This window comes from Chlorocebus sabaeus, chromosome 18 (assembly GCF_047675955.1).
Source record: "Chlorocebus sabaeus isolate Y175 chromosome 18, mChlSab1.0.hap1, whole genome shotgun sequence".
NCBI classification, from domain to species: domain Eukaryota; kingdom Metazoa; phylum Chordata; class Mammalia; order Primates; family Cercopithecidae; genus Chlorocebus; species Chlorocebus sabaeus.
Window position 1 is genome coordinate 51083487 of NC_132921.1, and position 14062 is coordinate 51097548.

The 14062-nt window shown below is 36.6% G+C and overlaps 1 protein-coding gene across 2 annotated transcripts in view; it reads left to right on the plus strand.

Moving 5' to 3' along the window:
- The window catches only part of TRAPPC8 (trafficking protein particle complex subunit 8), a 112492-nt gene that overhangs the window by 30480 nt on the left and 67950 nt on the right, over positions 1–14062 (plus strand). Inside the window, exons 6-11 of one of the 2 annotated variants that reach the window (XM_007974361.3) lie at positions 2190–2283; positions 2946–3202; positions 3529–3644; positions 4330–4480; positions 10433–10533; positions 13838–13943. In XM_007974361.3, the coding sequence (XP_007972552.3) occupies positions 2190–2283; positions 2946–3202; positions 3529–3644; positions 4330–4480; positions 10433–10533; positions 13838–13943 (825 nt within the window). Of the gene's footprint in view, positions 1–2189; positions 2284–2942; positions 3203–3528; positions 3645–4329; positions 4481–10432; positions 10534–13837; positions 13944–14062 lie in introns of both variants that reach the window. The other variant, XM_007974360.3, reaches the window with a different exon arrangement.

Below are 14062 nucleotides of genomic sequence, written 5' to 3' on the forward strand. Positions count from 1 at the left end.
AATGCCACTTGGTAGTGGTCAGATGCCAAGTTCATATGCTTAGTTCAGATGATCAAGAGTCACTGTTTCTGTTTTTTGTTTAGAAGAACTTTTTTTTTTTTTTGAGACAGGGTCTCACTCTGTCTCCCAGGCCTTGGCCTCCCAAAGTGCTGGGATTACAGATGTGAGCCACCATGCCAGCCTAGAAGAAATTCTTTTTTTTTTTTTTTTTTTTGAGACAGCATCTTACTCTGTTGCCCAGGCCAGAGTACAGTGGCACAATCTCGGCTTACTGCAACCTCTGCCTCCGGGATTCGAATGATTCTCATGCCTCAGCTTCCCGAGTAGCTGGGATTACAGGCACCCGCCACCACGCCTGGCTAATTTTTGTATATTTAGTAGAGGTAGGATTCACCATGTTGTCCAGACTGGTCTCGAACTCCTGACCTCAAGTGATCCCTTGCCTTGGCCTCCCGAAGTGCTGGGGCTACAGGTATGAGCCACCATACCTGGCCAGAATTTTTTTTTTGAGATGGAGTCTCACTCTGTCGCCCAGGCTGGAATGCAGTGGCGAGATCTCGACTCACTGCACCCTCTACCTCCTGGGTTAAAGCGATTCATTTTTAGTGGAGACGGGGTTTCACCCTGTTGACTAGGCTGGTCTTGAACTCCTGACCTCAAGTGATCTGCATGCCTCAGCCTCCCAAAGTGTTGCTATTACAGGCGTGAGCCACAGCGCCTTGCCCAGAAATTCTTAAGTAAATGGAAAATATATTTATGTTGTTCAATTAAACTGTATTATGCACTCTGTGTGTGACATTTAAAAATCAATTATAAAGCTTATGTGATTTTCAGTCTTCTAATATAAGTATTGTTTAGTCTGTCTATTTGCCTTATTTTTCTGTCTCGTAAATGGAATCTTTAAATCTAGATGCAGTGCTATTCTGGTATTTTACTGACTTTAGAATTGATTACTGACGTTCTTTAAGATAATGCTGGGGAAAAGTCTCTGAGCAAAGAAGTACCAGTTGGATGTGAAGGAAGTTTATTTTTTAAAATGGTCTTTTAGGGCCATTCTAAGAATAAGAACAGTACTGAAAAAAATTCACTTTAGAGTTCATTCACCTAAGGTTGTGAAGGGGAACATAAAGAAGATTGTCCATTATGAGAACTTTTCACAGAAGGCAGAAATATCAGAAATCTATGCCTTAGAATCCTAGAGGCTCAAAGTTGGAGAATAGTTTGGAGGTTTTACATCCAATGCTTGATCTAATGCTTTAATTTTTTTTAAACTTGCGAGTGACTGCATCTGTTGACAGTACTCACTGTATTCTTATTAAGTGACCTATTGCATGTCTGATCACCCAAAAATTCTCTCATTTTGCTTGAGGATCAACCATAAATTCTTGACCTTTGCTTGTATGCTTGATCCTTTGGGGGTGATTATGTCAGTTTTCTGTTAAGACAACTTTCAAAATATAGAAGGATAATTCTCATGTCTTCTTTTGTATTTTTCCAGTCTAAATATGCCTAGTTTCTGCAACTCTTTCTCAAGGAGTGGCTTCAGACTTTCTTGTCCTGGTCACTTTCTTCTTAAGTTCCAGTTTATGTAAATTCCCTCAAAGCGTGACACTCAGAGTAATATATCATATTTACTGGTCTTGTAGAGTTGTCTGGGTATTTTTAGTTTAAGTGTTTTTTTGTTAACTGAGAAACCAGTTCCTTTGCACAAATAAACATTGCATTAGATATTTTTCTAAAACACTTCAATATATTCAGAATTCACTCCAACCTGCTTAAACTGTGACCCCAAAAATTTCATACCTGTGCCTCTCTTCTTTCCCTGTCTGACTCTAGTAGTCCATCTCTCTTGCCATTATTCCTTACTTAAGATGCATAAGCATATGTTTGTGCTTGTATGACACTTGTGTGTATACATATCATATATAAGTAGATATCCTGAGAGATAATTTGAATTCTGAAGAATTAGGATAGTAGCTTGAATGTGCAAGGGGATTTAAGAATATACTAGGTGTGAGTTGGAGTGATAGAATAAGATCTGTGGAAGAAGTTATGAATTTGGAGAAAGTGCTCACTGTAGCAAATAAATGAGGCCAACAGCAGAGTAACCATAGTTGTTGATAGATTTGATAGTATATTAAATATGATTAAGTATAACTGCTAATGCTTTTTAAATTTTATTTTGATAGGAATCATATGAAGATGGCCCTTGTACTATGACTTCAAATAAGAATTCTGATAATAACTTGCTTTCATTGGATGGATTAGATAACGAAGTCAAAGGTCTTGATATATTTTCTCTAAGTTTCTCTTTTGATTGAAAATATGCACTGTTGTCAGATCATGCTAACCTTTATAGATAAAAGATGGGGGAAATTTTCATAATACAGAAAGATATTGGGCAGGTTAGTTTTTCTTTTGAAGATTTTACTGAGCCACTTGAGTTTTGATTGTTTTTGACACTTAAAAATTTATTTTATATGAATAGTGTGTAGATTTCTTTTAAAACATTTTGAAGCAAGGGAAGATGTGATGTACAGCATTAATTTTTAAAAAATTTACATGATTTTGAGAACTTTATTTCTGATTTTAAATTATGGTTTTCATAATGATAACAAAATTTTTTTTGTTATATTTTTCTTATGGCCTAGTTGTGCCATTTAAAAGTCATTCTTTATAATATTTAAAATAAAGTATTTTTCTTCATTTCCTGGTGTATACGAATTTTCGAATTTCTAGTACAGGTACCAAAACAAATATTAACTCAAGCTCTTTAATTTTGGGGCTGCAGGATGTTACTGCTGTTTTATCTTACACATTTATGTATACAGAAAGAAAGGATTTTAACATTCTGCTTTTTTTTTTTTCTTCTTTAGCAGTATGATAGTATTATCACTATTTTCTGTTGCATTCTGAGAGTAAAAGACGTATCTCTTTTTCAGTAGATGGCTTACCAAATAACTTTAGAGCTCACCCACTTCAGTTGGACCAATCCAGTGACCCTTCTAACAGTATTGATGGCCCAGATCATGTAAGATCTGCTTCATCGTTACATGAAACAAAGAAAGGAAATGTTGGAATAATTCATGGTGCATGTTTAACACTTACTGATCATGATAGAATTCGACAGTTTATACAAGAGTTCACATTTCGGGGCCTTTTGCCACATATAGAGAAAACAATTAGGCAATTAAACGATCAGGTAAGGTTTCATTTTTTTGGATTAGTATTTTTAAAATTTAAGTAAATAGTAAATTTAATAATTAATAAATGTATTTGAAGTTTCGTTTTCGTTTTAAGATAGGCCAGTATTAAGACTTCTCAAAATTACTTCATTGTGGTGAAATTCTGTTCAACTGTGGAAGAGGCTGATTCATTTTCACTAGGATTTTGCCAGCATATTAGACAGTTTTCTTTAAATCAGTTTTGTTAAAATGAACATTTGCTATTAAAGCTTTTTAGTTAAAATTTTTTTTATGTGAAAGAAAAATACTAAATTTGTCAACATATTTAATCCCTTTTTTAAAGCTAATATCAAGAAAAGGTTTGAGTCGATCTCTATTTTCTGCAACTAAAAAATGGTTTAGTGGCAGTAAAGTTCCAGAAAAGAGCATTAATGAGCTGAAAAATACATCTGGCTTGCTGTGAGTAAAGTGTTGTTTTTGTTTTTCCTCTGTTTACCTCTGACTAGTATTTGATTGTATGATATCCTGCAGAAGATAACTATCTCTTTGATTTCTTAGTTTCTTATTGGTGAAAATTCAGGTAGATAAGAAGAGTGACTCTTAAGTAAATCATATTAATTTTTTAAAAACTAAGTACTTGGACATCTAAAAACAAATGGGAAGGTCACTTTACTTTTGGTCTGTTTCATTATTTGTAAAACAATGAAGTTAGACTAGTTATCATTAGTAACTGTTCTATATCTAAAATGTAATGACTTGATGATTCTAAGACAAGGGACACATTTAATAAATTTTGCTTTACACAAAAAACCATTTTAAGGGAAAAATATAATTAATACATTTTGGATTTTAATCTTTCTCCTGGTTGTATATAAATGTGAGTTACTTGGAATTAACCATTTACTTCATTATTCGACCATGCAGAAAATGTTTGCCTGCCTTTGAGACATTCTCAGGGCTATAAATAATAAGGAACTTTCTGTTTCCAGATATTTTTGAGAACTGATACTCTTGTTGGAGGTAGAATTTCTTTAAAATAGCATTAGTTTTCCTCATATTCTAGAAGAACATGGCAGCTTGTTAGTATATTTTATAGTGGTTTAGGGGGTAATAAATTATACATTATTTTCTTTTGTATTTACAGGTATCCCCCAGAAGCACCAGAACTTCAAATCAGGAAAATGGCTGACTTATGTTTTTTGGTGCAGCATTATGATTTGGCTTACAGTTGCTATCATACTGCAAAGAAAGATTTTCTTAATGATCAAGCAATGCTTTATGCAGCTGGTGCCTTGGTTGGTATTCTGTGGTATTATAACTCCTTAATTCTGCTACCATAAATGCTTTAGAAATTTCTCTTGGTGGCAAACAGAATCCTTAGGGATAAAGTTGTACTCAAAGAACACACACTTTCCTGTAGTCCCAGCTACTTGGGAGGCTGAGGCGGTAGAATTGCTTGAGCCCAAGAGTTTGAAACCAGCCTGAGCAACATAGTAAGATTGCAACTTTAAAAATAAATTGAAAAAACTTATTTCTTAAAAACAAAACCCAAAAAACTAGGTAATTAAAAGATGGTCATATATCAGGGTTTCTTTCTTGATTAGTACTTTCTAACTTTTTCATCAGCTTTCAGAATTGAATTTCATTTTCTAATATATTCAAAATACAAAAATTTTTTTAGAAGTTTTTTTAAACCATGATATTTTTAAGTTGCTTGATGTATGACTTCATTATTAGTCAAGAACATGTACTTTAGGTGTGAGACACTCTCTCATCTTAGGCAAGTTATTGAATATCTCTAAGCCGCAGTTTTCTCACCTGTAAAATATGTGAATCCTAATGGTATAGGATCAGATAAGGTATAAGGCATGCACTTAGCATAATGCCTTATATATAATAACCTGTCAGTAAGTATTGGTGGTGTTAGGTTTGTAATTGATTACAAAGCCAGGTATTTCAGAAGAATTTTCTATACTTGTTGCCTAAAACATTTTAATGTTTTTGAAAAGTTACCACAAATATATGTGTTATCTGCTTTATGTGTTCAGAAAAGAGTAAAATTAGCACTGTTAGTTTCTATTTAATCTTTTAAAAAACATGTAAGCTTATAAACAAAAGTGAAGAAAAAATGTGTAAGAATAATTCATTGGTAATTGTGTAAAATTTTTAACTAGAAAATATTCACAAGTTGACAGATACTTATTTAATAACTGGCATTTGTTTTGCATTTATTTTAATACTGTGCATATATAAAATTAGTAACTTAAAAATGGAAGCCAGAATAGCAAAATTATATTACTGTTGCTTTCTGGGTCTTTAATTTTTTAATGAAAAAAGTCAGCCCACTTTTTTTTCTTTGTTTTCTGGAGACAGAATTTTGGCTCACTGCAACCTCCACCTCCAGGATTCAAGCGATTCTTGTGCTTAAGTCTCCTGAGGAGCTGGGATTATAGGCACACCCCACCATGCCCGGCTAATTATTTTTGTGTGTGTGTGTTTTTAGTATAGGCGGGGTTTTGCTGTGTTGCCCAGGCTGGTCTTGAATTCCTGACCTCAGGCAATGTACTGTGCCTGGCCAACCCAGTTTTTAAAAACCTTTCATAGAAATGGAAAATATGCTATGTTCGTGAGAAGCGTTTGAAAACACAAGTGAATCTTCCTTGGCTAAGTATTCTCTGATTGCTCATTATAGTCATCATAGGAAATCACAAATACTTCATGTTATTATTAATACCTTATAACCTAGGTATGCATTTGTAATGACAAAATTTTATTTAATGTACCTGCAAGTAGAATGTTTGGTAAAAACTACATTTAAGCCATTCAACTGGAAGTATTCGTGGCTGTTTGAGAGAAAATAATATAGCACTGGAAAATAAAGGCATATTTGCTCTTACATATTTGTGCACCTGAAAATCATTGTAGCCTTTAAAAGCTACCCTAAAAATAATAGGCTTCTGAGAAGAGTTGGGATACTCTTCTTGAAACCTATTCATCTTTGTAACTAGAGCACAAACAAAAACTTTAAACGGTACCTTGGAAGATTACCTAAATAATCTAGATAGGCAGCTTAGCATGGCTGAGGATAACTCAGGGAATATAAAAAATAAATTTTTTATAGGGATAGGGAAGCGTTCCTAACCAGGGGAGCTGCCATGAAGCCGATCATAGAAGAAAGTATAGCCTGCCCTGAGCCCAGAACTGTGAAAGGCTGGTAGTGTGCTTCTCTGGAGACAGAGTCCATATGCACCAAAGTGTAGGCATTCGTTTTTAGCAGCTTGAAAGAGAGCCTTTCTGTGCAGCAGCTGAGCTCAGGGCTTTTTCCTTTCGTTCTGAAGGATATAAGTTTATAATACTGCTATTTTTGATTCCCTTGCCTAAGAAAAATTATGTATGAATAAATAAAAATTTAATTTGAACTGATACCACTTCCCTTGCCATTCACATGTTAACTAATTGATAAGATCAAAATGTGTTGTAGTAGAATAGACTAGATCGTATGCCTTTTTAGATGAAAATTGTAGAAGATATTTAGTCATTGTAACTACAAAGGCAAAATAAATATCACAGCAAAACCAGTAATAGGAATTCTTGAAGACTTTTTTTTTTTTGAGACGGAGTCTCACTCTGTTGCCCAGTCTGGAGTGCGGTGGCCTGATCTCAGCTCTCTGCATCCTCCACCTCCTGTGTTCAAGCAATCCTCCTGCTTCAGCCTCCCAAGTAGCTGGGATTACAAGCATGTGCCACCACACCCAGCTAATTTTTGTATTTGTTGTAGAGATGGGGTTTCACCAAGTTCGCCAGACTGATCTCGAACTTCTGACCTCAAGGGATCTGCCTGCCTCGGCCTCCCAAAGTGCTAGGATTACAGGCGTGATCCACTGGACCCGGCCAAGAAAACATGTTTTAGAGCTGTACGATATTTTGTCACATGGATATTATGTATTTTTATTTAGCTCCTTCAATGAATTTTAGAGCAGATACTGCTGAGTGCTGAGGATGCAGAGGCATTCTGAAATAGATATGGTTCATATTGTCATTCAGGGGACTATCAGGTTAAAGGCTTTAATCATATTTCAGTTCCCAAATCATTATTTGTTTTTTCTTCTATTTTAAAAAATGTGGCAGAGAAGTACATTTGTTTGTCTTAAAAGTGAATTATGGCTTTCCCATCCTGCTATTCTCCTGTCTCAGCCTCCCGAGTAGCTGGCATTACAGGCATGCACCACCACACCTGGCTAATTTTGTATTTTTAGTAGAGACAGGGTTTCTCCATGTTGGTCAGGCTGGTCTCGAACTCCAGACTTCAGGTGATCTGCCTGCCTCAGTCTCTCAAAGTGTTGGGATTACAGGCGTGAGCCATTTTCATTAAAACTTAGGTGTCTTTTTTTTTTTTTTTTTGGAGGCAAGGTCTTGCTCTGTTGCCCAGGCTGGAATACAGTGGTGTGATCACAGCTTATGTAGCCTCAACCTCCTGGGCTCAACTGATCCTCCCACCTCAGCCCCTCACAGTAGCTGGGACTACAGGCGTGCACCACCACGTCTGGCTAATTTTTATATTTTTTGTAGAGATGGCATTTTGCCGTGTTGCCCAGGATTGTCTTGAACTCCTGAGCTCAAGCATTCTCTCTGCCTTGGCCTCCCAACGTGCTGGGGTTACAAGCATGTGGCACCGTGCTAAATCTTCATTTCTAAATCCTTTGACCACCATTGTATATTATTTGAATTATTAACTAAAGTCCTAGGCATTGCCAATAGAATGAGGGTTTTTTTTGTTTGTTTGTTTTTTTGATCTAGATCTCACTATGTTGCCCAGGCTGGTCTTGAATTCCTGGGCTGAAGCAATCCTCCTGCCTCAGCCTGCCAAAGTGCTGGGATTACAGGTGTGAGCCACTGAACCCATCCAGAATGAAGTTTTAAAATGAAATATGACCTAGGAAATTGACAGTAATAATAGGTTTAAGAAAAATGGTCTTTGCACCATCTATATGATAGTGGATATAAACTAGAGTTTGTAATTGGCAGAATATATTGATAAGGCAAGCCGTTGTGAGCTCTGATTTTATATTGTTACCAGTAAATTGGAAAGAGATGTACTTTATTTTTTCTCTTTGTGATCCATCATTGGTCTGTTCTCTACTTATTGAAGGTTAGGAAAGAACAGGGAGGAGGGTGTTAGTAGAAATCTTAAACTAAGCTAATTTGATAGCATATATACACCATAGTTTTTCTGAAAATCTCATTTAAATGTTGAATGGAAGACTTCGGATATTGACTAGAGAATTTTAAGATTGAAAGCTTGTATAAATGTATTACTTAAATTACTATAGTAGATAATTCTTTTGAAAGTACAACATTAAATCACTCTTGTCATAGCCTCTGCTCCTTTTCCACTAGCAAATATTTGGAAATTCATTCTTGGAGCATTTTGGGTCAAAGCTTCTCTCTGGGTGGAAAATTGTTTCCACTTCCAGTGTCACAGGGAAAACACACACACACACACACACACACAATCAAAAAGCAGGACACTGGAGAGGAATAGGGGCTATTTTCAAACAGAAAACCCAGCAAACAGGTTAGAGGAGCACAGTCCCAACTGCAAAGTGGAGACTGATTCCCCCATCTCCAGTGGCAACCTAACATGCTGGTTATGTTGGGCCTGGCCAACCTTTTTTCCCTTTTGTGTCTATAACAGATGATACCACAACCATAACTGTGTTATATATCAGCATATCAGAGGCCCATGGAGTAAAAATAAATGAAAAGACCTTTCAAGCTAGTTTGGAAAAATAGATGATTTAGATAAGCTGACTATTCAACCTCCCACTTAAAGCTGTTAGGCAGCTATCTGGGAAAACACTGCGGGTAAGATGCTGCAAATAACCTCTTGCTCTGACCAGCGTAGGGTCGGCATATTTTTTTGTTGTTGTTGTTTGTTTTTTGAGACCAAATCTTACTCTGTCACCCAGGCCAGTGTGCAGTGGCACTATCTCGGCTCTATACAACCCCTGCTTCCCAGGTTCAAGTGATTCTCCTGCCTCAGCCTCCCAAGTAGCTGGGATTACAGGTGCCTGCCACCACTCCTGGCTGTTGAGGGTGTTCAGGAATTTTTGTATTTTTATTAGAGACAGTGTTTCACCATGTTGGCCAGGCTGGTCTCGAACTCCTGACGTCAAGTGATCCATCCGCCTCAGCCTCCCAAAGTGCTGGGATTATAGGCGTGCATCACTGCACCTGGCCAGTTCAGCATATTTTTGATGGGAAGAGATAACTGTCAAATACTACAATGATAAACAGGGGAAACATAAGTAGCTCTAGAAAACAGATGATTAAAACATCTGGACAAAATAAAGAAAAGTGATAGACAACACACCTAACCACTAGGCCTGACATAGCATTCACTCATAAGCACATTGTGTATACATGAACTCACTCACACTGCTACACACAACATTCAGGTAGACACCCAAAGGAGGACAAATCCAAATGTCTGCTCTCTTTGGAATTTCTGTGGCAAATCTGAGTCTAGGCAAAAGTAAAGACTTCCCTGGGGTCTAAACAAATCTTAGGAAGCAGTCTTTGCTCCGCATGTAGCCAATGGTGCCCTTATATTTGCCTGAGCCTTTCGTAATTGTCTGGACACCAGAATTCATTCTTTATATTCCTGCAGTTTAACTGCTAAATCTTATCCAATCTAACTTTGCCTGTAATGGAAGCATCTCCCTTTTGGTCTCTGTATTCCTCATGTTCTTTCAGGAAAAACACATCCCCAGACAGTGGTCATTAGAGGGTGTTTAGGAGTTGGAAAGTGTAGGAAGAGAGTAATATAAATACAATAAGGAAATGCCTGTTACTGTCATGATTTCTCTGAGACCAGGTGGCCAAGGAGCCCGTAGTCTTTAAGGATATGTTTTAGAGGCCTTAACTGAAGGTACTGCAGTCTTGCTCACAAGAGCTAAGACATTACTACTTGAAGGTTTCTATAGGACTCTTACTCATTACTTATTTGAATTCTAGGTACTCTTGATCTCTCTGACTTCAGTCCTTCCAGAGTCAGATCACCCATCTTCTCTGATGAGTGACTGGGCTGTAAATGTGTTTTTCAAATCTGCATTAGGCTATAAAGTTTATACATGTGTATCCAGTTAAAAAAAAAAAAGCAAATTTCATTCCAACGTTTAGTTTCCTATCTAAACTGTAAGACTGTTTCTTCTTTTGAAATATGTAAACTATATCTTTTATTTTAGGAAATGGCAGCAGTGTCCGCTTTTCTTCAACCAGGAGCACCTAGGCCATATCCTGCTCATTACATGGATACAGCAATTCAGACATACAGGGATATCTGCAAGTAGGTGACTATATAAGATTTATATTGTATCCAGTTAGAGGTCAGTTTGTTCTTTTTTTTTTTTTTTTCCCCCATTCCGAAACTCCCAAATCAAGTTAATAGAGACAAGTTGAGGTAATTTTTTAAAAATTAATGTTTTATTATACCTTTTTCTTTTCTATTTTGTTTGGATTGGCAGGTAGGAATGTGTTATGTAGAGATTATATGTTACGTTGAAGGTAATTTGTATTGTGGGGACATTTCTAACTTTAAACTGCTGTCAAGTTAGGAATTAGTCATTTTGCATTTTCTTTGTTAAATAGGCAAAAAAAAAAAAAAATAGTTAAACAATATTGTATTCATAGTGCTTTCTGTTGAACCCTGTAAGAGTGAGAACTCACCACCTATAAGGAGACTATGAACTGGTGCCCAGTGGTCAGGGGAGATTTCATGGGATATTTGATGGGTAGACCTTGAAAGAAAAGTGGTTAGGACTTGATAACCATGAAGATGTATCAGGAATTGTGATTGGCAGGCATAATGTTTTAGATGTGCATTATTGGGTAAAGAGAAGAAAGCCCTGGCTAGGTTGGAAGGTTTCTGTATAGGGAAAGTACTGGGTGATAAATTTGGAAAGGAGATTTGACATAAATCTGTGTGAGGAACCTTTACTGTCGTGTATTATTTTTATTTTTTATTTATTTTTTTTTTTTGAGACAGAGTCTTGCTCTGTCGCCCAGGCTGGAGTGCAGTGGCTGCGATCTTGGCTCACTGTAACCTCTGCCTCCTGGGTTCGAGTGATTTTCCTGCCTCAGCCTTTGGAGTAGCTGGGTTTACAGGAGTGCGCCATGCCTGGCTACAGTAGAGACAGGGTTTCACCATGTTTGCCAGGCTGGTCTCGAACGCTTGACCTCAAGAGATCCACCCACCTCAGCCTCCCAAAGTGCTGGGATTACAGGCATGAGCCGCCATGACTAGCCCATGTTTTTTATTTTTTATTTACTTATTTATTTCTTTGAGACGGAGTCTCGCACTGTCGCCCAGCTGGAGTGCAATGGTGTGATCTCAGCTCATTGCTACCACCACCTCCTGGGTTCAAGTGATTCTCCTGCCTCAGCCTCCCAAGTAGCTGGAATTATAGGCATCTGCCACCATGCCCAGCTAATTTTTTGTATTTTTAGTAGAGACGGTGTTTCACTATTTTTTCGGCCAGGCTGATGTCGAATTCCTGACCTCATGATCTGCCCGCCTTGGCCTCCCAAAGTGGTGGGATTACAGGTGTGAGCCACCGCACCACACTCATGTATTATTTTTATTAAGCTGCAGTGAAGACTTACGTAGTAGTAAATGGAAAATTACCAAATATTTGAGTAGAGACTTAACATAATAGAAGTTACTTTTCGGAAAAATTAATCCGACTTTTCTGTTGTTTCAGAAGACAGATATAGAGGCAGTTTTGTTCCCTATAATGTTGAAGTAAAAGTAGTTATCGTAGTGGTAACATGGTTAGAACAGAACAGCATCATTAATAAGATAATAATAAACATTTTTTGAGTGTTCAGCATTTGCCATCATGCCGAAGAAATTTATATGCACATTTAGTCTTAACAACAAACCTCTGAAATCGTGCATGTTATTATTATCCTTATTTTACAGATGAAGAAACTGAAGTAATTGACTATATGGGATAAATCGTTTAGGAATCAAACATAAGTGTTAAGATTTAAGGGAATTTATAAAATTTACTGAAGAAAAATCTTTAAGAACTGAACCTGTTAAATAAGTAGTTGATAGTATATAGGAGTTAGTCTTTTGTGTTCATCAAAACAATCTTAGGTATTCATAAATACCTAACCTCCAAGGAAGAAAGGTATGATTTGTAGAAAGTTTATGACAAGTCAGTATAATAATTTTTGAATTTTTGAAAGGAGTAAATTGTGTTTCTAAAATAAATACTATTCATTGTTTAGAATGGACTTCCAAAGTAAGTTCAAGTTAGCAAACTTTAGTTATATTAATAATTTTAAAGCCAAGTGATATTTTGATTCTATAAGGATTAGAAAGTAAAAAGAAAAACTTTTGCTGCTGTTTGCCAGCAATAGGATTCCATCTTGTAATTTCATAGTAAGAATGTTTTCATTTGTTTTTATTCTTTTCTAAAATGGATAATCTAATTCTAGATTACTGATATAGTAGTACACAAAATCAACTGATTGTATTTTTACAAAAAGACTAAAATTGGATCAGGAATCAATCAGACAACACTGGCTCTATGCCATCTCTAGCAGAAACATCTTAATGGTACTACCAGGGGGAAAATACCTAAATATTCCTCAAAGTAGCCAGCAAAATGAAACACAATCAGAATTTGCATAAGGAAAGAGAAAGAAATACGTGTGACATGTTTATATTTTTCTGTTCAAAGCAGACTTTGTTAAATACGTTATGGAACCAGTTCTAGCTTTTTTGCATACAAGAGATAGGACTTTGCATTATATTCTTACTGCCAAATTACGTCATAATGAAAAGTTTTGATGAGTTATGAGAAGTTTTTGAAGATTTTTTTTTTTTTTATTGAGACAGAGTCTTGCTCTGTTGCCCAGGCTGGAGTGCAGTGACCAGATCTCGGCTCACTGCAAGCTCCGCCTCCCGGGTTCACGCCATTCTCCTGCCTCAGCCTCCCGAGTAGCTGGGACTACAGGCACCCGCCACCTCGCCCGGCTAGTTTTTTTTTGTAATATTTAGTAGAGACGGGGTTTCACCGTGTTAGCCAGGATGGTCTCGATCTCCTGACCTCGTGATCCACCCGTCTCCGCCTCCCAAAGTGCTGGGATTACAGGCTTGAGCCACCGCGCCCGGCCTGAAGATTTTTTAAAAAAGCCTTTTTGGTAGGTGCAAAACAAGGACATAGACTTCTTTTCTTCTTTTTATAGTCAGCCCTGTGTATCTGCAGATACGACCAACCACAGATTAAAAATATTTGGGAAAACCCAACAATAAATAATAATATAAAAATTAAAAATACAAATGAAAAATAAAGTATGACAATGATTTACATAGTATTTACATTGTAGTAGGTATTATAAGTAATGTAGAGATTATTTAAATTACACAAGAGGATGTGTATGGGTTAATATGCAAATACTATGCAATTTTATATAAGGAACTGGATAAACCTTGGATTTTAGTATCCTGGAGGGTCCTGGAACCAATTCCCTGCAACTGTCCTCTAAAATTGTAATTGGAATCTTTTGCTGAACACATTTACTTTGATGTGCTAAGGTATTATTGTGCTGATTTTATTTTCTTGTCCTTTTTTCTACAGGAATATGGTGTTGGCAGAAAGATGTGTGTTGCTTAGTGCTGAGCTTTTAAAAAGCCAAAGCAAATATTCAGAGGCTGCAGCTCTCCTAATACGGTTGACCAGTGAGGTACTGAAACTGTGTAGTATTTCCTTTAATTAGCGTTGTTCATTTTTTAAAAAGACGTATCTTCTTTCTTGAAAGGGTTTACAAAACATAAAATTAGCCAGGGAAATCACTCTTTGGGA